Source organism: Lacerta agilis, chromosome 7 (assembly GCF_009819535.1).
Source record: "Lacerta agilis isolate rLacAgi1 chromosome 7, rLacAgi1.pri, whole genome shotgun sequence".
NCBI lineage: Eukaryota > Metazoa > Chordata > Lepidosauria > Squamata > Lacertidae > Lacerta > Lacerta agilis.
Window position 1 is genome coordinate 64,078,440 of NC_046318.1, and position 24,894 is coordinate 64,103,333.

General features: G+C 39.9%; 1 protein-coding gene across 7 annotated transcripts in view; it reads left to right on the forward strand.

The window, feature by feature from the left end:
* The window catches only part of VPS13B (vacuolar protein sorting 13 homolog B), a 360,398-nt gene that overhangs the window by 46,307 nt on the left and 289,197 nt on the right, over positions 1-24,894 (forward strand). For all 7 annotated transcript variants that reach the window (XR_004427068.1, XR_004427069.1, XM_033155647.1 and 4 more), the window contains exons 11-17: positions 359-496; positions 3,054-3,141; positions 5,791-5,988; positions 7,945-8,114; positions 8,376-8,570; positions 11,437-11,561; positions 21,679-21,860. Coding sequence is in view for 5 of the 7 variants with exons in the window: in XM_033155647.1 (XP_033011538.1) it covers positions 359-496; positions 3,054-3,141; positions 5,791-5,988; positions 7,945-8,114; positions 8,376-8,570; positions 11,437-11,561; positions 21,679-21,860 (1,096 nt within the window). In the remaining 2 variants the exon portion in view is untranslated. The remainder of the gene's footprint in view (positions 1-358; positions 497-3,053; positions 3,142-5,790; positions 5,989-7,944; positions 8,115-8,375; positions 8,571-11,436; positions 11,562-21,678; positions 21,861-24,894) is intronic.

Sequence of the window (24,894 nt, forward strand, 5' to 3'; positions counted from 1 at the left end):
GGTTTACACAAAAAAGACAGGTAGCCGTGTTATTAGACAAAGCACGAGCCTCGACTCACATGTAATACTAAGCCAAATCATGGCTTAGCTCTTGGTAGTGTGGCAACAGCAGATGCGGGGTGGTGGTGTAGGGGATGAAGAAGCTGCAATTTCCAGCTGTGTACCAGCAAACTTGATTGTTCATGCTTAGCTGTGGTTTGGCTTATTGTGCAAACAAGACCATGGTAGGGAGGGGGGAAATGGTTTTTTCACATACCATGTTTATAAAGAAGAAATCAAATTGCATGTTCTTTTGTTTGTTATGTTTTGTTACTATCTTTCTACTCCCACTGATATATTTCCCCCCCTTTTATAAAAGGAGGCCTACTTTTTCAACTGTGGTGAAAATCTGAGCACAAAAGGGATGACATACCTTACCAATTCACTATTTGATTACAGAAGCCCTGAGAACAATGGTGTTCATGCAGAATTCATTTTGGATGCAGCCGCTCATAAGGTCTTAAATAAGTTTTCTTTTAAAATTTTGTAATTACGCTCAGTGTTCATAACCTGTCGCTTATTTTGTCCACATCTGATTATGGAGTCAGTGTTAACACCTTATTTCTACTAAAGTATTTTGTCACTTAATGAGTAGATGAGTTATGTCACAATGAGCTGCTTGAATTTACTTTTATTGCACATTTTACTTGAATGCCCAAATGCCATGACTAATTTAGACCTTAGTCTTCTTAAATTAAGCCCTATTGAGCTAAGTTGGAAAATGATTATTTGATAGCTGGGATAGCTCAGTTTGTAGAACATGAGACTCTTAATCTTAGGGTCATGGGTTTTGAGCCCTGCATTGGGCAAAAAGATTCCTGCATTGCAGGGTGTTGGACTAGATGGCCCTTGTGGTCCCTTCCAACTCTAAAATTCTATGATTCTATGAATGAACCACTTTTAGGGCTTCCGCTGAGATAGAAATTTGAAGAGTAAATAGATAAGAGTCAGTCTTGAGTAGTGGGCAAATGTACAGAGTGTTCAGTCTGGAGAAGAGAGACCATGGTTCAAATCGCCTTCAGCTATGAAGCTCACTGGCTAATTATTGAAGAGTTTATCTCTTTCAGCATAAGCCAGCTTTAAAAAGTTGTTGTGAGTAAAAATGAGAGAACAGAGAAAGCTGCCTTGAGCTTCTTGTAAGCAGGGCCGACACCTGATAAAAATGAACGTAGCCTTAGGGCTTATTCCTGCTATAATTTTTTGTACTCGGGTATGTGTATCAGAGTACAAATTGCACAGGGTGGTATTCAGCTATGTTTTACTCAGAGTAAACCCATTGAAATGTATTAATGTTGACTAAGGTCCATTTATTTCAATGGACTCTGAGTAAAACTTAGTTGAATAAAGCCTCCAAGTTTTCACTCAAATATAAAGAGGTAGCAGAGGTAAAATTAGATACCTCTTCTTTTAAAATATTCAGTAGTATGGCTCAGATCTGTTCCCAGTTGCCACTTGCAAATACTTTAGATAACTGCAGTTGATAGGAAACTGTGAATCTATACTCGAAGTCTAAAATGCTGAAATTAATACGTTAAAAAAGAGACCAACTCTTTAATCCTTAGTGTGTTTGCACATTGAACTGGATTGTGCTACATATTTGGTTTCTCTGTTTTTGTTTTTTTAATGAGATGTGCCCTTGTGAATTGAACTAAAGGTCAATTTAGTCTAGCTTCATGCAGTGGTAAACCACAATAGCACAAGCAGGGCAAAAGCTTGTAAACTACAGCCTTCTTTTGCTGTGGACCCCCAGCAACTAGAATTCAGTAGCATACTTCCTTTGAACATGAAAGTTCTATATAGCCACTGATAGATTTGTCCTCTGTGAATTTGTCTAATCCCTTTTTCAAGCCCTCTAAGCTTCTGACCATTACCACATCTAATGGAAGTGAATTCCATAAATGAATGATGTGAATAAATACATTATTTTGTCTGACTTGAATCTATTACTTATCAATTTAATTGGATCATCCTGAGTTATAGTACTATGAAAGGGAGAAAGACTAAACTTTTCCCACACCATACATCACAACATTATGTTGTCCCTTTAATTGCTTTCTCCTGAAACAAGAAAGCTCAATCTGGTTTAGCCTTTTCTTGTAGTAAAAGTGTTCAGCTCCCGAGTATTCTGGTTGCCTTTTCTGTGCCTTTTATAGCTCTATGATACCTTCTTTGAGTTGGGGTAGTCAAAACCACATATAATTTTCCAAAAGTGGCTGCACCATAGATTTCTACAAGGGAATTATGATATGGGCACTTTTATTTTTAACCCCTTCTTAATGACATCTAACACAAAATGTACCCTTGTGGGGAATCACTCTTTTTTTTAAAAAAATAATTGTGTGTTTATATTATATACTTCTTTTTTGTTTCCTCATCCTTCATGCAGCAGGAGAACAGAGAAACACTGAGAATTCCATCATTCACGTTACTGCCCAATAAACTCATTTTGTTAAAGCTGTGAATTCTCCTTTTATTGGTAGTAATAGATTCCATTTACTTAAATGTCAACCTTCATGTCTAATGACATGATTAGAATGTTACTTACGACTCACTGCTTCCTATGAAGACAAGAGCAAACAAATACCTACTGAGTCCAAATAAATCTGATTGTTTTCTAGCTAGATGTCCTAAAATGTTTCGGAAGTTGCAAATGTTAGATATGAAGTTTGCCATAGTCAGCTGGTTTACTAGTGAGTGAGAGGTCAAGCTGAAATAATTGACTCCGCTAAAGATACTAATTAACTAGCTGCTTTGCAAAAGTGGACAAAACATCCAGAAGAGTTATAGATGTCCTTTTGTGTGGTCTAGTCTAGATGTTGCATTAGCTATCTGAAGGATGAATTCTTTGGCTAACCTCTGTCCTTTGTTTTGATAAGGTTTACCATGTATTCATGCACAAACCCAAACAAGTATATATCTCTAGTACTTGACTATAGCCCTGATACCATTGGGTTGTAATCTCAAGATTCTTTCTTAAGAGAACATTAGTTGTATGTACTTTGCTTTGTTGGTAGGAGATGTACACAGAGATAGCTGGAATGCAGAGGTTTGGGGCTTTCTACATGGATTATCTGTACACAATGGAAAGCACCAGTGGCAAAGGTACTTCATTGCTTTGTTTGCTTACTTTTTGAATAACAGAAACAAAGGCTTCTTCAGAGGCACCTGACAGTCCTTGACCGACTGTCCTCAGATTTACCTTTTTGACCTAATTTAAAATCTGGATAGACTTGCTGAAAATTCTGAATTCTAGCGTGCTTGTTTGCTCATATACCCTTTTTCTGACTTTGCCCTAAGAAATACAGCAATGTATGATTTGATATGACTGCTTTGTAATCATGCAACGATTTAGCTTTAGAAAATCTGGGTTCAAATTGCTGTTCAGCAGGGTTGTTGTGAAGGCAAATCTGGAGGAGGGCAGAAGAGGACCCTTGCTGATTCTCTTAACCACTGTGCTACACCTTGCTGTACAGCAAATGTATTTTAAAGCAGCTTTGCAAGCTTTATGCTGTCTTAAAGGAAATAATCTAGTCTGCAAAGGAATAAACTGTGATGATTATGGTAATGATCAATTAAATTTGTATACTGTCCATTTAAGATGATAGGGCAGTTTACAACATTAAAATGCAGAATGAGAACACAAAATACCCAACAAAAACAAATAAAAACAAACCAGTAACCCTCTGGGGAGAGCATTCCACAAATGGGGAGCCACCACAGAGAAGACCTATTCTTGTGTTGCTACCCTTCAGACCTTTTGTGGAGGAGGAACATGAAGAAAGGCCTCAGGTGATGATCGCGGAGTTTGGGTTGGTTCATATGGGGAGATTACATTAGAGAAAGACAAAAGCTTCTCTTCTCTGTGTTTATATTATAGTTACAATCAGTGCTTTTTCTAGAAAAATAGGTGTCGGTACTCACCATGAAGTTGTTACAGTAAGTGCCACACTTTTTAACAACAAAAAGAGGTGCGAGTACTGCGTACCTTTGAGTACCCCCTGGAAAAAAACAACGCAGGTTACTATATTACTTACAGTGGCATCCTATGCATGTGTAAGCAGCAGTAAATAATAGATGCCTTCACAGTATCAGGGCAGATGAATATAATCTGCTTCATATAAAGGACAGGAGTCTAATAATCAAAGTGAAGGACATGAACAAGCCTTGGGCTTCCTTGCTTGCTTTCTGCTTCCCTCTATGAGGAGACTGGAAGCTCCCATTTCTGTTTCAGGTTAACCAGAATTTAGAGCCCTATCTAAACTATGCTCTTAGTCCACCTCAGTGTGCGAGGGCTCTGCGTGATCAGAGCATTCATGCTTATGGGTGTTCTAGTTAATGTGGAGTCCCTGCACATGAACAGGGGTTTGCATGTTGGGTCTTCTTTGTAGACAACTGTGTTCAACATGAAGCTGAAGGGGGAGACTTGATATGTACTAAAGGCATGGCCCTGCTTTCAATTAAGTACAGCATTGCCCTATATCTGAGTAACATAAATAGGGCTTAGTACAGTGGTGGGAAACTTTTCCTAGCCCAAGGGCTGCATTTTTTGCAGGGGTTGCATGACACACGTGTGCAGAGCAAGTCCTTCCAGGGGCAGAGCAACAGATGTGTCTTCTAACTTTGTACTGTAGGATACATTCAATCAATGCAGAAGTTCTGCCCCCCCCTTTCTTTGTCCTCTAACAAAGCAAACGAGGCATTTTCACAGCTTGAGAGCACATTCCAGTCAGGCAGAAGCACTAAGGAGGGTACTGAGCAGAGCCTGGAGACAGCCTCAAGAGTTAGAGAGAGACCTGGAGGATCCACATTTGACTCCCAAGCCTGAGGTTTTCCAACCCTGACTTTAAACATGTTGTAAATTGTGGTTAATCTTGACTGTGACCAAAGTTCTAATGAACTTGAAATCAAAGCAGCTTTCTCATCCCATTAAGTGGTTATTTAAAAACACAGCTAAATTGGAGTTGGCAAAAAAGCATGTGCACTATGGATATGGGTGGTTTAAAACCCTGTCTCCAATTTTGAGTATATAGTGTAATACAGTTGTTGAGAGCATGTGATTTGAGCTTTAAGCCCCCGGTTTAGTTTTCAGCTCAATATTGCCATTCACCGCCTACTTCATCTTTCCTTCTGTAATGGACATGAAGAAAGAAAAGTGGGCCTCCCTGTGAAAATGCATTGGTGATCTTGCTTGTATTAGTTTATCCTAAAGAAACGAAGTGCAGTTAAGGCTATTGTGTGAGTGTTTATAGCTAACCACTGATAATTGCAAGAAAATGTTTTTCATAGGTAGTTTTTCCCCCTCCACCATTGTCCCAATCAGTGTTAGAAACTGAGATATAAAAGCTAGGAGCTAAATGGCACCTTAAACCTATATCATGGGTGCAACAACGGAATGTCTAGGCACACTTTTTAAAAATAACAATAATACAAAGCTGAAAATGAATGAACTGCAGCTAAAATCTTATATTCATTTTTCACATTTTTCACAGACTTCTCATCTGAAGTCTGCAAAAAGAAAAGCCATGCTCCCCCTGCCCACCCCCTAATATTCTTAGAGAATGTCTGGAAGTGGGGAGGCAGAAGAAAGTCCTCCTTCCACTCTGCAGTTTTTAATCTGAAATCTTAGGCGCAGTATTAAGGCCAGACCTCAGAAACTGCTTGTGTTAATGAAATTCCATGTAGCAAAACGTGCCTAGAACAATGGGAGTTTCAAATGCACGTATTAACTATCTGTAAAAATATATATTGTAGTTTTAGTGTCTGGAAACCAGCCAGATGTGACTTCAGTAAAGAGTGAAGACTTTGGCCATGCTCAGGAGATGTCTACAAAAACCCTTATTGTGGGCCCTCTCAGTCTTCGGCTTGACAGCAGTGCAGTGCACAGGATTATGAAAATGATTGTTTGTGCTCTGGAACATGAATATGAACCATATAGCAAGTCTAAGCAAGGTATGTCGTGATTTAATTCTTTATTTTTTATTTTTTTTTTACAAATAAAGTAGGAGAGCTTCAATTGAAAAATGTTAACTGCAAATAATATGTGTGTGAAAAAAGGAAAGCTTGGTAGTGGTTTATTTGAATCTTTTCATTGTTGTCTGTGGCAAGAGCCCAAACAGAATCTGTTTGTGGCACTGCTGATCTGACCAATGCAGTGTTCGGTTAAAGTAGCCATTTGCAGCACTTTTTGAGAGGGAAATATGGCATGTGATACAATAATAGGCAAGTTTCTCCCAATGGCATCATGGGGTCACTGGATTGGGCTCTGACTCCACTCTGATCAATAGCAAAAACTTCTTGGGAAAGTGGGTGGCTCCCAGTCAGATTTTTGCTCCTGCCTGATTGAAGCAGTCATGTCACCTTTAGTTCCCATTTTTCCTACTCTTACTCAGGCTAGTTTCTTCAATCTTATCTTTATCTGTTTCCTGTTTGCCTTCCTTGCCTCTCTCGTTTGCTATCCCTACTACAAAAATATCATATTTTTCTGTGTATAAGACTAGGTTATACACGGGTAGTGCTGAGGGGTGTTTTCTTAATTTGGAATCCCCCGAAATAGGTGACGTCTTATAGACAGAAAAATACGGTACTTTACATAAAAAGTTTTTCTTTTCCACCCACCACACCCCTCTGTTAGTTCTGGTAGTTCTCCTAGTTCCATTGGTTGTTATTATATTTGGGGAAAGTGGACTCCTGTTATTTCCTTAATTATGCTGTCTCAATGGACTGTTTGAGCTTGGCAAGTCTGCAAAACTTTCTCAAAGATTCTTTGTTCCCGCCTCATGATCACAGTGGAGTCAGAGCCCACTCTGGTGACCCCCATGATGCCATTTGAGATCCACACTTCAGATGAGTCCCAATTGTACTTTTTTAGGAAACTGGAGAACAAGCAATCTCTAACATAGGAATATATTATTTACTTATTTAGCTAGTGGTATCACACTTTACAACAAATAGGAGGTCCTTTCCCAAAGAGCTTGCAGTCACACAGGGGATAACCAAAAAGCAAACAACAACAACCCAGAACATCTGAAGAAGTGTGCATGCACACGAAAGCTCATACCAATAACAAACGTAGTTGGTCTCTAAGGTGCTACTGGAAGGATTTTTTTTAAATTTTGTTTTGACTACGGCAGACCAACATGGCTACCTACCTGTGTCTAACCCAGAACTAAGACAGTCCCCACCCTCAGGTTCACAGTCTAAAAGGATGTGGCACATGAGGAAAAATGGTGGTAGAAGGGAAAAGCAAGCTCAAGCAGACGTTCTTCCAAGTTAAAGTTCTTATAACACAGTTATGGAGTTCTGTCTATGTGGAGTCTGGCTGTCTAGAAGAGCAGGAACTCCTCACCAATGTCAGTGGTAATTCTGTCTGTCCTGCCCATTCTTCTTCCAGATCAGATTTAGGAACAGAGCAGGTGACAATGTCCAGGCCAGAAGGACAGGAGAGCTCCTGCTGCACAGTTCTTCCCTCATACAGCTGACTTGATGGCAGTTAAAATGAACTGTGGTGACAATTTAAAGGCAAATATATAAAGAGAGCCGGTTTGATATTCCTTGTGGGAAATGCAACAATGTAAATCTCTTTGCTCTTTTGACACAGAGTGATCAAAAGAAAATAATAGTTACTGTATACAGTGGTTCTGGAGGTCCGTTCTTAACCTGAAGCACCACTTTAGCTAATGGGACCTCCCGCTGCCGCTGCTCCGCCAGAGCACAATTTCTGTTCTTATCCTGAAGCAAAGTTCTTAACCTGAAGCATTATTTCTGGGTTAGCGGAGTCTGTAACCTGAAGCGTATGTAACCTGAAGTGTATGTAACCTGAGGTAGCACTGTAGTAGTAATTATGGAAAACTATGTACATTCCCATTGATAATTACGTTGATTTTGAGTAATAAATTATAATTACAGATTCTGTAGATGGAAGTAAAGCTATGCCAAGCCTAGAAGAAGTAGCAGCTTTGGAAGAATATATTCCAACTCGGATCACAAACTTCACAATTCTGAAATGCACTGTGACAATCCCTATGGCTGAATTCAACTTGCTGGGCCACTTGTTGCCTGTTATCATGGGTCAAAAGGTACTATAATGTATTCTGTCATGAACTATATTTGGAATTAAAACATATGCACCGAGTCAGTTACATATGCTTTTTTCATATAGGTTAATTTAGTGTGTATATATTTGCATACATGATAGACTGATTAAAAAAATAGACTGTGCAAACATCTAGAATGAAACTTTTTTTAAAGTTAGATTTGGAAATGTTGGGCTGTATTTTTAAATGTATGGGGTGTTACATTAATTTGGCTTGTATTTCCCCCTACTATATTACCTGAAGAGTTCAAGCAGCCTCTTAAATACTACAAATCTTCAGCCTTTGCGTCCTCTGCCTTGTATCCAAATACTGGTGGACAAAATGGCCCTGGAACACTCCATGCCAATGTATGCTGAACAACTTGTGCAGACTGTCAGCAGCCTTAGCCAGCCATCTGATAACTTACTTCACTATTGTTACTCACACTGCTATCTTAAGGTAAAACATTTTCAATACTTTTTGTTAGTATATTGAAAATTGCTAAGACTACTCAGAAACATTATTACAGAGCGATCCTAATTCTGGCAGGGAAGCAGCAGAGTGGAAAGAAGTGGCAGATCATCCACCACATTCCAAGTCCTGATGGTGATGGTTTTCTATTCACTGTTCACTGTATCATTTCCAAGCTTGTGCAACCGAGGACTCAAGGATCAGGCCTCTTGGATTAACCACAGGGCTTTGGATACAGTAAATTCAAAGGCTCTGGCATCTGAGACCTGACCTTGGGATCATCACCTGAGGCCCTCCTTTGTGTGCCCCCTCCACGAGAGGTCTGGAGGGAAGCAACACACAAAAAAGCCTCTTCCACAGTGGCTCCGTTTGTGGAATGCTCTCTCCAGGGCAGGGGTCTGCAACCTTTAAGACCAAAAGAGCCACTTGGACCCGTTTCCGAAGGGGGGAAAAAAACTGGGAGCCGCAAAACCATTGCGACATTTAAAACAAATATAACACTGCATTTTATTTTTAAAAATCCGATTTAAATTTTAAAAAATCCGATTTAAATAAAAAAAATCTGATTTAAATTTTTAAAAAATCCATTTATTTTTTTTGAAAATCATTCATTTTTATCCACCCTGGGGACCACTACCAGGTCACAGCCTGATCCAAGGTGGGTTGCAACAGCATACAAATATTTGATTTGTTGTTGTTTTTTTTTAAAAAATGAGTCCTCAACTGCACACTTGTGTTAAATGTTTGTCCCATGTCTTATTGAAGACTGCTGGCTTTTACAATAATCTTAGTGTCTTTTACCCTTAATATTCCAGACCAGAGGCTATGTTCACCTCTTCCAACCTCATCTCTTGCTAAATAAAGCACAGAATTGCACCAGAGAAGCCTGTGATGTTTGTGCTGACTTGCATACAGGTGGCTGTAGTAGGTCGTAGTGTTCAAACCTTTTTAGGGGAGTTCCCTGCCGCCTTAATGACAATGGCGATAGATTTTGCACATGAACACAGATCCAAGTTAGGACTCCTCTCTTCCACGCCAACAGGTGCTTTGTCAAGGCTCCCCTAACACATACTCAGGACAGAGGAAAAACTGCAAAACGTCCCAGCCTTGCTCCGGGGTGGAGAGAGACGCGCGCCCGCGAGAGCGCGGTCTGAGGCTGCGAGCGGAACCAGGAGCGAAGGAGGCAGCGGCAGGGAAACAGACGCCGCTTCCTCGATCATTTTTTAAAAGAGGGCTTCCCCCCTCGCCCGCCACCCGCCGCCCCTGGCCCAGCCCGCAGCTGCCTACCTCGTCGTCGCCTCGACGCAGCAGCCAGCAGCCTTCCGAGAGGAACCGCGGCCAGCCCTCCCCCGCGGTCCCACGACCCAGCCGAGGAGTCCTGGCCTCCAGTGCCCGTGCAGGGACGCGTCTGAAGGCCCCCTTCCTGCCCCCATCCCGTCCCGCCTCCCAGCTGCCTCTGGATGCCGCGGGGTCCCACATACCCGCCGACCCCGGAGCTCCCCTGTCCGCCCCAAGGCCGCCTCCCACGCTAGGAAGACCCCCGGAGCTGGGCAGGGTTGGTCCCGCCAGGCAGGCTCGGGGGGCGGCCTCTCCCATGGGCGCCTGCTTCAGAGGCGGAGGCGGGGTCTTCAAAGTTCCCCCTCCCGCTCGCCCAGCTCCATCTCTTCCCGAAGGAGCGTGCGCGCCTCAGGCGCGCTCCCCGCCAGAGCCCTCGGCTGAGCTGCGCCACCTCTACTGCGTCCCCACCGCCTCTGAGCCCCGCTATTCAAGGCCAGGTGATCCTGGGTACGCCCCTGAGCAGCGCCCTCAGCCTCCGGAGGGCGGGCCGCCGGCCAGCTGGAGAGCGGTCGCTGCCAGCTGGAGAAGTGGGCGGGCGTATCCGCCCCGGAGCTCCGGAGCCGCGGCAGCCGTGTAAAAGAGCCGCATGCGGCTCCGGAGCCGCAGGTTGCTGACCCCCGCTCCAGGGAGACTTACCTGGTCCCTTCATTACATAACTTTAGGCACCATGCAAAAACATTCCTCTTCTCCCAGGCCTTTGGCTAATTAAGCATTCTATGTGGGGGAGGGGGTTATTTTTGTTTTGTTACTATGGTATGTATTTTTGTGTTTTTATATTGCAAACTCCCTGTGATCTTCTGATGAAGGGTGGTATAGAAATTTTTGATGATGATGATGAGCATAATCATCCCAGGCAAAAGCCCCCTGTTTTGCAGCTACTACAGTGGTACCTCTGGTTACGAACTTAATTCGTTCTGGAGGTCCGTTCTTAACCTGAAACCGTTCTTAACCTGAGGTACCACTTTAGCTAATGGGGCCTCCCACTGCCACTGTGACACAATTTCTGTTCTCATCCTGAGGTAAAGTTCTTAACCCGAGGTACTACTTCTGGGTTAGCGGAGTCTGTAACCCGAAGTGTTTGTAAGCTGAGGTGTTTGTAACCCAAGGTACCACTGTATTGGCAGTAGCCCTCTTGTCTGCTAGGACAAACCTGGTGCCTCCACCATGGTGGAAAACTGCCATGGCACTCCTTTCTACCAACAGATACCTATACTGCTGCCCCCCAGAGTGGGTTGTTAGGATTGCACTGTTATACTGACATCATGATAATATGTAATTATAATACTCATTGTGGTTTAGATTTGTTAATGTTTAGTCAGTTGTTTTGAGTCAGTAGGACATACTGTCTTTGTGATATAAATTGTGTGTGTTTTTAAAGAAACATGATTTTCTATCTTACATTTTTCTTGGGGATGAAAAAAATTGGCTTTAAATTGACATTGATTTATATTAAAGTAAAATAATTTGTACTGATATTTTTTGTTACTGTACGGCTTGATGTTTTGGTTTGTTTCAGATATTTGGTTTTCAGGCAGGGCTGTCATCACTGGATATTAATGGATCTTACAACTCGCCAGTTTCAGTTGTTTCTCCATTCAGTACTGCTGTTTATGGCAAAATGCTTAAGCTTCCTAACTACTGGTGAGTATTAAATGCTTTATATCTGCAAGCACTCTACATGTGGGTACATCATAGGTACATTTTTATTTTTACTGTACTATACTGCATTATATTATACACTTCTCCCTTTCTCTAGATACAGATACATACACACATACACATATAAAATTTTCTGCATTAATATGTTTTAAATATTGGTGTCTCTGACCATATCGCTTAGACTGCCATTACCAAAAACATTCTTTTTCTTGTTAGAATTTTAGACCAAAATGTTTGCTACTAATGGATGGATATTGCTATAGACTTGTTTTCATTTGTTCTGAAATGAATACCATAACTTATAGGTTGACACCAAGAAAAATGTGTTGAAGATGTCTCTTCTCATTCAACAGAGTATCCCTTAACCCTGAGGGCTGATGCCAGCTGCAGCAATATCTTAAGTAATCTAGAGAGATGTGCGTGTTCCTTAATCCAGATATTAGTAGTGTTTTGCCATATTTTCATAACTGTCACAAAAATCTTGCAATCTACTCATTTTCGTCATATTTTGTATGGGTCTTGTCATATTTTGCTTCATTGGATAGTTCTTCTTGTTTTATTGAGTAAAACCGTTGTCCATTCAGGTCTGTGGACAAATTCTGCTGTAAGATCTGTTACAATATCAGATATTCAATGGACTATTTCTGTATAATGACTAATAACCACATTTGAACATGAACAAATAGTAGCAGTTTAGACTTGGAACAAATACTGCCTGTTTAATTTTCTTGCTTATCTGTTTCATTGGAAACAACAATTAATGAATTCAGAGTGATTGCTTTCCATTCAGCTACTTTTCTTTTCTTAGTAAAAGAGATGCTTCATGCATTCAAGTTTTTGAAATTATGTCAAAGCTGAAAATAGTATTTATCTTTCTTGTGATGTGTATGAATACAAAAACTACTTTCCAGTGGATTTCAGTTCACTGCACATACATGGATTTGTGTGTGCATGTAACATCTTTGTTTGCCCAGACATTTATATATTGCTGGCTTGTTTTGCCAATCTTTACTGTGCTAAGTGATTTCTTACTTCTATTTTGATTGTTTTAATATAATAATGTTTTAGTCATGTTGTACACTGCTTCTGTATGCACATGAAAAGTCACATAGAAATCTGTTTTTATAAATCAATAATATATGTATATGAATGATTAATTCTTATTGGTTACTGGTATTTTAAAGTTAGTAAGAATAGTGCAGTGGAGAAAAACATTCCCAAGCTGTATGTAACAGATGCATTAGTTAAGCAGAGGGAGAGATTAATATAAAAAAGATTAAACCTGATGTTTGTAGCTAGTGCAGTGATAAACTGGATTAAATCATTGCCTTTTAATATATGCATGTACAAATGTGTGTGTGCATGCACACAAACACACACATACTAAGAATGTAAACTAAGACCAAAATATAATAATTTGAGGATAATTAAGTAGAAACAAATGAATACTGCTGCCACATTGTTAAATGAAGTGCAGTATGAAGTGAATAAAACACCAGATGAAATACATCAAATAGCACTTGAACTAAATCGAAATCAGCATGCTGACTGAGAGCTTCATTGAAGTCATGAAATGAGTGGGAACTAGTCTGGTAGAATAACCTGGTAATGTCATTAAACTTCCACTCTTTTTTTCTCCAAAAAAATTATAGCACCTGCTTTATTTGGATTTTGAGATTTCACATTCCAGAGTTGCCTAAAGTGCACACATCTGATGATACATATGTTCTATATACACAACAGGTCATAGTTTTTAAAAACAAAGACACTTTATGAACTGTTATGGAATCCCCTAGGTAGTATGTTTTGAATTAGCAGTGAAAATCTCAACTTTATTTCTGACATAAATCTGCAAAAAAGCTTTCATTTTTCTTGTTTAAAAATAATTCCAAACGATATACATCCAATATATGGTATTACTGTAATATTTGCGCTTTTCAAACTGTATTTGAAAAACTTGGATAACATACTTCATTGCCTAGATGAAATAGCGTCATTAGAAAGGAGCAATATTAACTTGTTTTTAAAATCAGCATAGAAAAAATAGTTCCATAAAGTATACTACTTGCTACTATAGCTTTCGGTGCTAAGATATACTGAATATCTCAGAACAATAAATAATGTTTACAGCTATGACTTCATTGTCAGAATGACAACACTTGCCTTACTAATTCCACATTTTATATATTTGAATTTTCAAACACTAAGCTCATATTTTGCAGGCAAGAGAGTTGCTCCCCCATAAGCCATTTGAGTGAACTAATATTCAAGATATATTACACCTACCAATACATAATGACGAGGGAACATCTGAGTAAAAACTTGGATTATTTTTTGTTTCTCCAAGGAAACATTCTCAATTCTCACAGGGGAGAGACATGTCCAGGTTGCTTCATAGACTTTTGGCTCTCTTGAAATGAAGCTTGGGTCCTTCCAAAATAGAACGTCTTTTGACTAAACTTTTAAAAGATGCAGCCTAGGTTCTTCATGGTGAGAAGTGATTCCCACACCTTGTTTTATATCAGTCTTATTCAGCTTCAGTTGTGCTGCACTGAGGCACCCCATTACTGGAAAAGCCAGATGTTCACCTGCATTTTTACTTTCTGCATAATAATGGGAGCTCTAAGCCAAATCTCTGGGGATGCAGTGTTTTCACTTTTCCCCTGAAGCAGGCCTACTTTAACAACAGGAATTTTTTGTGAACTTGGGACTGGTGTATATGATTTGCCACCAACATTGGTACAACTGAGCCTGCCTAAAAGAGCAGTGGAACTCTCAATGGCCAACTACTTTTGGGGGAGAGGCAGCAAAAAAGGAGCATGCCCCACATGCTGAGGAATGCTGGATTAAACATTCCAGGGCAGAAGCACCATCTTTCAAGATGCTACTGCATACCTATGTCACCTTAAAGACTCCATTACTATTTAGTATCATATAAGTAATCAAATACATTTTTTTTCATTCCATTCCAGGCTCTCTCACTGATATGAGGAATTGTTACTGTTTTTATTTACATAAAGAAATTACCATCAGTTTATATATATTATTTTATTCATTTATAACGCTTATAAATACTTCTACACCATTTTCTACTGCAAATTCAATATTGATAAACAATATATCAACACACTTAAAGTAATTTTGGAATCCTCCAAAATCAGTAAGGGCCATCAGTTAAAATTTAGTTGGTCTTATGCTATTTTTCTTTACGCTTGGAAAGCTAAGAGTGCATGTTTCTTAGGTTCATTCACAAATTTTAGCTCAGTGAGTAGTCATCTTATGCTTGCTGTTGCTGGACTGAAGCCCAGAAAAGAGAGACTACTTCCTCATCCTCAGATTTCAGGTTTTTGTTTTTCTGTTCATTTTCTCTTGGTCTCACATAGCAAATAGAGTTACAGTAATTTTTCCTCTGAGACTACAGCTTCTGGCTTTACTGTGCATTGTTATTGTGTAGTATTATTCTTTGAAATAAGGAATCTGAATATCCAGGTCTGATACCAGGTAATTTGAATATTTTTGACAATACTAAATATTATAGCCAAGTGATCATATCATTGTCTTAGGGTTATGCCATATGTTAGGTTTTTAATGTTTAGTTTGTAGGGTAAAACTTACCGGTACTTGGTGTTGCAAAATATGTTTTTGGTACTGGTGTACACATTTGGAAGGTCAGCGGTTCGAATCCATGTGACGGGTTGAACTCCTGTTAATCTGTCCCAGCTCCTGCCAACCTAGCAGTTTGGAAGCATACCAGTGCGAGTAGATAAATAGGTGCCACTGTGGCAGAAAGGTAAATGGCGTTTCCATGTGCTCTGGTTTCCATCATGGTGTTTTGTTGCGCCAGAAGCGGTTTAGTCATGCTTACCACATGACTCGGAAAGTTGTATGTGGACAAACGCCAGCTCCCTCCGCCTGAAGCAAGATGAGTGCCTCACCCTATAGTCGCCTTTGACTGGACTTATCCATCCAGGAGTCATTTACCTTTTAACCTTTTACGTTTACACAGTTGGAAAAATGTTTTTTGTCTCGCTGAGATGTCTCCCCATGTTAAATGTGATGCTGCTCTCACACTGGATTCCTAAAACCATTTTTCTTTCATTGTGGTAGTATAATATAAATCAGTATATTCATATTGGCACACAACTTTTCATAAAACTAATTGGTTGAATGATAGCATATTCTACTGCATTCCCTTTTTAGTTTGAGTTGCTTCCTTATCCTAAATCTATTTAGTTGGAAATGTGTCCCACTGATGTTTTTGCTGATTTTGTCTAATCCTCTTATAAAGCCATTCAAGTTGGTGGCCATCACTGCCTCTTTTGGTATTGAATTTCATAGCTTAATTTTATGCTGTGTGAAGAAGTATTTTCTAGTGTCTGTCTGGAATCTTCCAACATGCAGCTTCACTGAATGCCCCTGAGCTTTACTACTGTGAGAGAGGGATAAAAATTATGTATTTACCTTCTCTGCTCCATGTATAATTTTACACCTTTATCATGTCTTTTCCTCCTCTAAACCAAAAAGCAACCAAATTTTGTAGCCTTTCCTAACAGGGGAGTTGCTACATCCCCTTTATTATTTTGGTTGCCCTTTTCTGAACCTTTTCCAGCTTTACAATATCTCTTTTTCAGGTGAGGCGACCAGAACCGTGCATAATAGTTCATATGCAGTTGCACCATAGATTTCTATAGCAGCATTATCATAGTGTTTTCATTCGTTTTCTGAATGACCCCTTGCATGGAATTTACCTTTTTCACAGCTGCCACATACTGGGTAGACATCTTAATCGAGCTATACATTACAATCCTAAGGTCTTGTTCCAGGTCAGACACCATTAGCTTCAGACCCCATGGGGGTATATGTGAAATTTATATAGTTTTGCCCCAGTGTGTATCATATTACATTTCCATTCATTTAATTGCTTTTGCCATTTTCTTATTTCATTAAAAATGTTGTCCATTCACTCAATTTTGAGAGATCCTTTCAGAGCTCTTCACAATCTATTTTTGTTTTAACTACGCCAAACAATTTGGTATCATAGGCAAACTTGTTTACCTTACTTCTCAGCCCTAACTCTAGATCATTAACAAACAAGTTAAAAAGCACAGGTTGCAATACTGATCCTTGAGGGACTCCACTTTCTACACCATTGTATTGGGAGAACTGTAATATATAATAGATTTGTGAGCAAGAATCAATAGCCCTTTCATTAAATATCCATGTGGATTTTCAATTGTGGACATGTATTTTAGTTAACTTACCCATCACGCTCCTCTAAGAGCCAAACCATATCAGTTCCCCATTAAACTGTATTATAAATGGTGTTGTGCCAGCCTTTAACAGCAAGAGAAATATGTTGGGAAGTGTTCAGAATCTTTCCCCTACCTTAAGTGTTTGCCTCCCTACAGCATCTCTGTTTGAATGCTTTTCTCCTTAGCCAGGCTGAGCTACTAAAAGACTGGGCCTAAAGCATTTGGGATATTTGCTGTGGAATGAAATCGGCACTGTGCATGGGAGGGTTCCCCATCCCTCTTTTACACATGCCTTCTGCTGTTAAAATTTGATCTCTTCCTGTTCTTTCTATATTAGCCTTTGCTAACCTAATGGCCTCCACATGTTTTGGACTACAGTTCCCATCAGCCCTAGCCAGCACAGTCTGGGACTAATGCAAGTTGTAATCCACAACATCCAGAGGGCATCAGCTGATGAAGGCTGTTCTGTATGGTTGGGGAAGTTCTTTGTTTAAATGAATTGAACTGTTCCCACCAAATCTAGTTTGGCACCATTCAGTAAGTATTATTGTGAACAAATATTTCATCTAGGGAGCACTGCACCCTCTCTCTCATAACACTACAGTACTACTAACAACGATACAATGTTATAATTTTATTAATTGGCATTGGTATTTAATAGTTGGATCCTACACCAGTCAATAATCAATCAATCAATTTCCTTTATTGGCATAGAAAAAGTGCATCGTATAAATGGATCAGTCTTTAATACCAATTTGTTACCTTGAATGAACAGATTTATATGGAAAGTAGATAAAAAGTGCATATATACATGTATATTTAATTTAAAGACATGGTGTTCTGTCCATAATTTCTGTGTTACAAAATCATGAGCATGTTTCTTCTTGTAGCAAAAGAACCTGTTCACTAGTGATCCTTGAAAACTGTAAGCTACATGATGTTTGAGAGTAGTAGGGGAAATTGTGGTTGGATTTACAAAGTTAAGTGTGACATTCGTATTCCAAAGTGTTGGTCTATCCATATGTGCTTGGACATAAGTAAAAAATGGCAGACCTGCATATCTCTCTTTATCATCACCACCACTACCATTATAAAATTTAAATTGATATTACTTCAAAGGTGGCAAGGAAAAACAAACAGCCTTGTGACTGTACCGGAAGTGATGCACATACAGTATTTGGCTGCTGACATGTGTAACTGATTGGTTAAAATAAAGTTGGTGTTTCAACTAAATGATCAATACCACTATCAGTATACTTGCAAATATTTCTTTTTCCAAAGAGCTAAGCATGTTTAAAAAATTGTGCCAACTGAAATGTATCCATTTTTAAAAAACAACAACACCCCTCCGGCCCCAAGTCATCACTAGGTTCTGGTAGCAGGTTACTGGTCTTGTGTTGGAAAAAATGAACTAATCTTATTTTACTGTACAGGATATGAGTAATAAAAAAAATTAATTTTTGGAAATACTTGGCAGGTTCCAGTCTTACATTTTGGGACTCTGTATAAACTTTTGGAGCCAGCTGTTCACTGCTATGTTCATTCAATCACTATGAGGTGTTGATTTTAAAGGAATGGGTTGCTGTTTCTAAAGGTACACATTGCTAATATTTCACAGTGAGCCTGTGGACTTGCATGGATTGGTTACATTAGTCCCTTCACATAGAGGGTCAATTCATTTTTACATTCAAGAACAGGAATTAGAATTGCTTTAGCAGTATGTCAGATTAATCTAAACTCTTTAAGGCAACTTGCATCAGGGTAAGCAAACTAGAGAGAAAAACAAATGAATTCTAAAGTAATTCACTTAGGACAGAATCTTTTTTTAAAAGAAATTCCATGCCAAAGCATGGCAAACATTGCGTGTTCTTCTTTCCTTGAATTTATACTGGAAATGTTCCAACTACAGCTTTAATGAGTGGCAGATTCCCTTAGCTCTACTAAGGTTTATTTCACCCTAAAGAATAATAATTGGATTGATAGTTTTTTAATCTGTTCTGCTAAATAGGCATATGTTGCAGGTCTATTTTTAAGGACAGAAGTTGTGAAACAGATGCTTTATAGACAATAAATGGAAATACCTTTTAAAATAATTTAGTGTTACAACAAATTCATAGAAAAACATTACCAAAACTAAAGATAAAAAGATGAGAGATCTGTTTGACATGATAATGATCATTCTTACATTCATTTGCATTTTACTCTGACTACAGTAAAATGTTTTCAAAACTTCGTATTTCAAAACAGTTATAATAAAATTTCATCTAAAGGCAGTTGAAGCTAAAAAAAAGCCTCTCAGAAACATTTGCTGCACATATGGTACAGTAGAATGTACTGATTTTTTGTATGTGTCCTGCTTTTGAGTGTGTAATATTTTCTTTAAGTCCTCCCCATTCACTGAAAATCAGTATCTTTCTCCCAAAGGAAGTATTAAAAATACAGTAAGTTTTAAAATTTGCATATTGTTAATTTTTTTATTTTAATATAGTGTTACTAGCCATCAGGGAACTTTTTATGTGAAAGCTGTAAGTTTAAACGTCACTGTAGTTCAGTACAGTAGCTGTATTTCACATCAAACCAGAGGCTTGTTTGAAAAGAAAGTTATTCAAAGATTCTGCATTATGAATAGTTGTTATTGCTACTGATGTTAAAACCGACGTGCGTTTATTTTCATGAAAATGCTTCCTTGGAATTTGGAGATTCTCTGTCAATGCTTACGTCCATGCTTAGTTCATGACACTTTACATTCCCACTATGTGGTCTGCTCACAAATTACATGTAGTGTTCAACATTCAGAAGAGCAATTTGGTCCAATAAAGCACAACTACATAAAATATTTGAATTAGAATAATAGATTAGAATCAAATAATTGTAGAGTTGGAAGGGACCATGAGGGTCATCTAGTCCAACCCCCTGCCTTGCAGGAATCTTTTGCCCAACGTGGAGCTTGAACCGACAACCCTGAGATTAGGAGTCTAATGCTGCGTTGACTAAGTTATCCTAGTTAAGTTGTTATACTTCAGATATGGGTACGGCCCAAGGGACTCAGTTATCCAGCCTGCAGTGACCCAACCGCCCGCTCCTACTGGCGCGGCGTGACTGCCCACTTCCAGGTCAGCGGAGCACCAGAAATAGCTTGTGCGCATGCGCAAGCCTCATTTCAGGCACTCTTCCGGGTCTGAGGAGGCCTGTGCGCACGTGCTCAAGCTATTTCTGGTGCTCCGCCAACCCAGAAGTGCGCCGGAAATAGCATGTGTGTGCGCGCACACCCCGCCCTCGGGCCCACCGCACGATTGGCGCTGGAGGAACCGGCCCAAGGCCTGGTATGTTTGCCAACCCCTGGTATAGATTCTGAATAACAACAACAAAAACCTGCCCTTCACCAGCAGCTGTCAGGGCAAGTTACAACAATATAAAAATTTAAACAGTCAAAACAGAACAGAATCACAGGAATAAGGTGGAACCTGAAAACGTGTCAGGTTTCAAAGTGCCCATTAAAAGTGCTGCGTCTTTAGCATTTGCCAAAAGTTCTATAGCGACGAAGCCACAGGCACCTCTGAGATAATAATAATTTATAATCATTTATTACACCCCGCCCATCTGGCTGGGTTTCCCCAGCCACTTTGGGTGGCTTCCAACAAAATATTAAAGTACAATAGTCTGTTAAACATTAAAAGCTTCCCTAAACAGGACTGCCTTCAGATGTCTTCTAAAAGTCTGGTAGTAGTTATTCTCTTTGACATCTGGTGGGAGGGCGTTCCACAGGGTGGGTGCCACTACTGAGAAGGCCCTCTGCCTGGTTCCCTGTAACTTGGCTTCTTGCAGGGAGGAAACTGCCAGAAGGCCCTCGGTGCTGGACCTCAGTGCCCAGGCAGAATGATGGGGGCGGAGACGCTCCTTCAGGTATACTGGACCAAGGCTGGTTAGGGTTTTAAAGGTCAGCACCAACACTTTGAATTGTGCTCGGAAACATACTGGGAGCCAATGTAGATCTTTCAAGACCGGTGTTATGTGGTCTCGATTTATACCAAGATCTGCTTGTTCCAGAAGTAATAATTAATGATAAATAAATAGCATTTGTATGACTTTCAAGTGTTCAAAGCACTTCACATACTTTATCTCATTGTATAGGAATCCTTGCAAAATCTTGTAAGGCAAGACAGTATTATTGTTGACAAGCTAAGAGAGACTGGCCACCTAGGGAGTTCATGGCAGGACTTCCTGATTCGTAGTTCAGCCTCTTAGCAATCAGCTCTCTGTTTCATGACTTCGGCATGGGCCTTCTAAAATCCTCACTAACTTATCTTAAAACAAGCTTTTTGCAGACATGCCCCGAAGCAACAAACAACATGGTGGCTAAGTTTTAGTGCATGCAAATTGGCATCTTGGGAATTTTTACTGGGAACTTCTGATGAACTAGAGGTAGAATACACATTTTGATAAATACAAACATGCTGTCTCCCTGCTCTCTCCATAATGTATCATAACACTTAACCCATGACAATATTTCTCATTGGGCCAGTTCGGATGTAACAACCCCATGGTTTAGCAAACCGGGAATAAACACCAAGTTGGTCCCACATGCTCTTGCCTCAGTTCTCTCATCCTCCCATTGCAAGCTGGCTTCAGCTCATTGTATGGTAATCTTTAGCAAAATAATTATACTATTGCCTTATGTTTGTTGTAAATCACTAATTTTTGAAGTTCAGATAAAATGAACATGAACTAGCCACGTTTTCAGTGAGCTTTTCCACTGTTGCCTCTCCTAGGGATTTACCATTTGGCATTTCTGCCAATAAGCCTGTATACAGATTTAATCATATTTTTGTTTCTGTTGTATTTTCTAGGTCCAAGCGTTCTCATGTTGCAGTGGAAGAATGTATATTTGAGCTTCCAAGTCTGACAATTCAAGCAACAAGAGCCCAGACCTTCCTAATGCAAGCTATTTGGCAGAGTTGGGCTTATACTGGAAATGTTAGTTCACCAGTTGTGAATGAAGCTTTAGTGAATGAAGTCTTCCAACCATCAGGTAAATACTATTTTTTTTCTTACCAATATACTTAACTGATATCTCTGCCCCAGTACAGTATTGTTTTTAGTTTTCACATACTGAACTTTATCTTTAGAATCTAGCATTTAAATACATTTTAGTTGGAAAAACAGTTTGAATGTAGTATCAATGAAACTTTCTGCTTATAGATTAAGAAGTCACCAGGCTTCACACTTTGCAAAAGCTTCTGCATGCATTTAAAATTGATTTTATTCATTTTGGATGTGTCATAACATAGTAACCTAAGGAAATTTACATGTAAACCTTTGGAATAAAATGTATAGATCTTGGTTCAGTGCGTTTCAACCAGGAGTGACTTGAACCAGGACACCAAGAGTACATATTTTACTGTATTATATGGGTTGCAGAATTGTAAATGTTTAGAGGTTGCAATGTTTGGAGGGAGGGTAGGAAGTTTTGTCTTTAAAGTGTGAAGAGAGGCTTCTGTAATGGCTTTATATGCTGTAGTGAATGTTTATGTTTGTCTTCTAAATGTGTTTCTATCTTGCTCTGTTGTTATGCCTGGGAAAAATGCAAAACAATTTTTAGTGTAAAGAAAAATATGGAAGATACTCTGTTTCTTTCACTGCATGCGCCATTGCACCCACTCCACCTTTGACTTTTCTGTGTTGCGCATGGGGCTGGTAATAAATTGAACGAATGAGTAAATAAATACAGGCATCCCCCCCACTTACTTGTGACCGTGTATACGCATGGCACCAGGAATAGAATCATACCAGGAAATGGCGGGAGCTGGAGAGCCCTCGTGGTTTACAAGGAGAACCCCTGCAGAGCCCAAAGGGGACCTTAGTGAGGGCACAGGAAGCCCCAAATAGACTCAGAACACCAGAAGTTTATTTAGGCTGCTCAGCCTCCCTGCCTAACAGCTGACATGCAGGTTAGCGCAGCAGCAGCAGCAGCAACAGCTTTCCTGCACAGCCTCCAGCTGACTCGAAGCTCTAGATATTTTGGTCTGAATTGGAGAGAGAGCTGGAGAGCAGGGAAAATAGGCATTTACAGGCTTTTTAGAGGGTGCTCCCCACTTTATGTGATTTCACTTACGCACACGGGAGTGCAGAACGTAACCTCTGCATAAGTGGGTAGACGCCCGTACACTTTAAAAGCCTGAGAAGAAAACAGCATTCATCAGGAGAGATTACCCTCTGCCCCGTGGCTTACCTGGCTTGGTTTTGTGCACTTGTGTACAGAGCAGGAATACACCCATTGTGCTGAATCAAAGAGGCTAGTTAGAACCATTTTGGGGGGCTGTGCATAATTACTATTCTTTATTAATTTATATACTGTATAATGCCAAAATAGGTTTCAAAGCAGTTTACTTCAGAGGTTTATTTTTTCTTCTCTGCTTTCCACCTGCCTGGGAGTCAAGGCTAAGCAATAGAGCAGCATCACGGCACCCCCTGCAGTTGTTCCTTCACTGTGTGAGCCCTTTCCTCTCCTCCTTTGGGGGAGGGAGATGAAGAGACCACCCAAGATCCATGGCTGTGGTGTGACCCACCCAGCTGCCGCACTCCCACAAGCATGCTCCAAGCTTCCACGTGATTGAGGAAGGCGAGTTGGCATGCCAATTTTGGTCCAGCAGCTTCCAGAAGCCTTAAAGTGGCACCCAGCAGCAGCAACTAGAGCTCACAGATGCCAAGAGAAGCAGTAAAGGTGCTGCAATTAATACCCCCAAAATAATACTCCTGGGAATCTCTCCTATTTTCTCACCCCTTTTAACCTCAAGAATTTTACTAACAGCATTGTGGTTGCTCCAGTCTGTTTTTCCCTCTCAGTGTCTCATAGTAGGCATATGGGAGAAGCATTGCTCCTGTTAGCATTTTCTCTTTTGAAGCAGTTGCTCCCCCTTCCCCTCATCTGTGGGGAAAGTGCCTAACTGCAGTACTGAGGCCTAGTAAATTTGATGGGAAATGTGTAAGCAGTACTGTACTGTTAGTGAATTGAGGGTTAGTATGTTTCTTAGCAATGACAAACCTAGACAGCATCTTAAAAAGCAGAGACATCATCTTGCAGACAAAGATCCGTATAGTTAAACCTATGGTTTTCCCAGTAGTAATGTATGGAAGTGAGAGCTGGACTATAAAGAAGACTGATCACCAAAGAATTGATGCTTTTGAATTATGGTGCTAGAGGAGACTCTTGAGAGTCCCATGGACTGCAAAAAAAAAAAAAAAATCAAACTTACTCATCCTTAAAGAAATCAGCCCTGAGTGCTCACTGGAAGGACAGATCCTGAAGTTGAGGCTCCAGTACTTTGGCCACCTCATGAGAAGACAAGAATCCCTGGAAAAGACCCTGATGTTGGGAAAGATGGAGGGCACAAGGAGAAGGGGATGACAGAGGATGAGATGGTGTTCTCGAAGTGACCACTTCAGCCTCAAGTGACACTGGTGGAGCCATAAGTATTCCCAACCTAGTTAACTCCTCCTTCAGAGGGAGTGTAACCCTATCAAGAACAGGCTACTTCCCACCCATCTGGTCTAGGGAACCACTCTAAACAGTGTCTCAGTCTTGTCTGGATTAAGTTTCAGTTTATTGGCTCTCATTCAGTTTTCTTCCAACCAATTTATTCTAAAGAAAAATTAAAAATTTTATACTCTTTAATGCTCTTTCTAAGAACCATTTAAAAGCAATGAATGATTTTTGCCCGGGGAATGATGATTGGCTGTTGAAGGACATATATTTCAGAAATAAATAAATACAATGGGATATAAATATATTGCCAGAGTTACAAGAACTACTCATAAACATTTATGTTTCATAATCAACTGTTTTTGTTAAAATACGTTTGGGTAGAAAACGGATCCCCCCCCCAGTAAAAATCAATTTATCTTGGGAAAGTTATTAAAGTATATTGAATTCTACTGAGTGTGAAGTGGTCAAGCTTTTGTTTCAGCCCTGAATTTCTTAGGTGACAGTAGGCAAGACACTATATTTTGGTTTGCCTGCAATAATTACATTAGTAGCATAATTTTATTTGTATAACTGGGAAGAA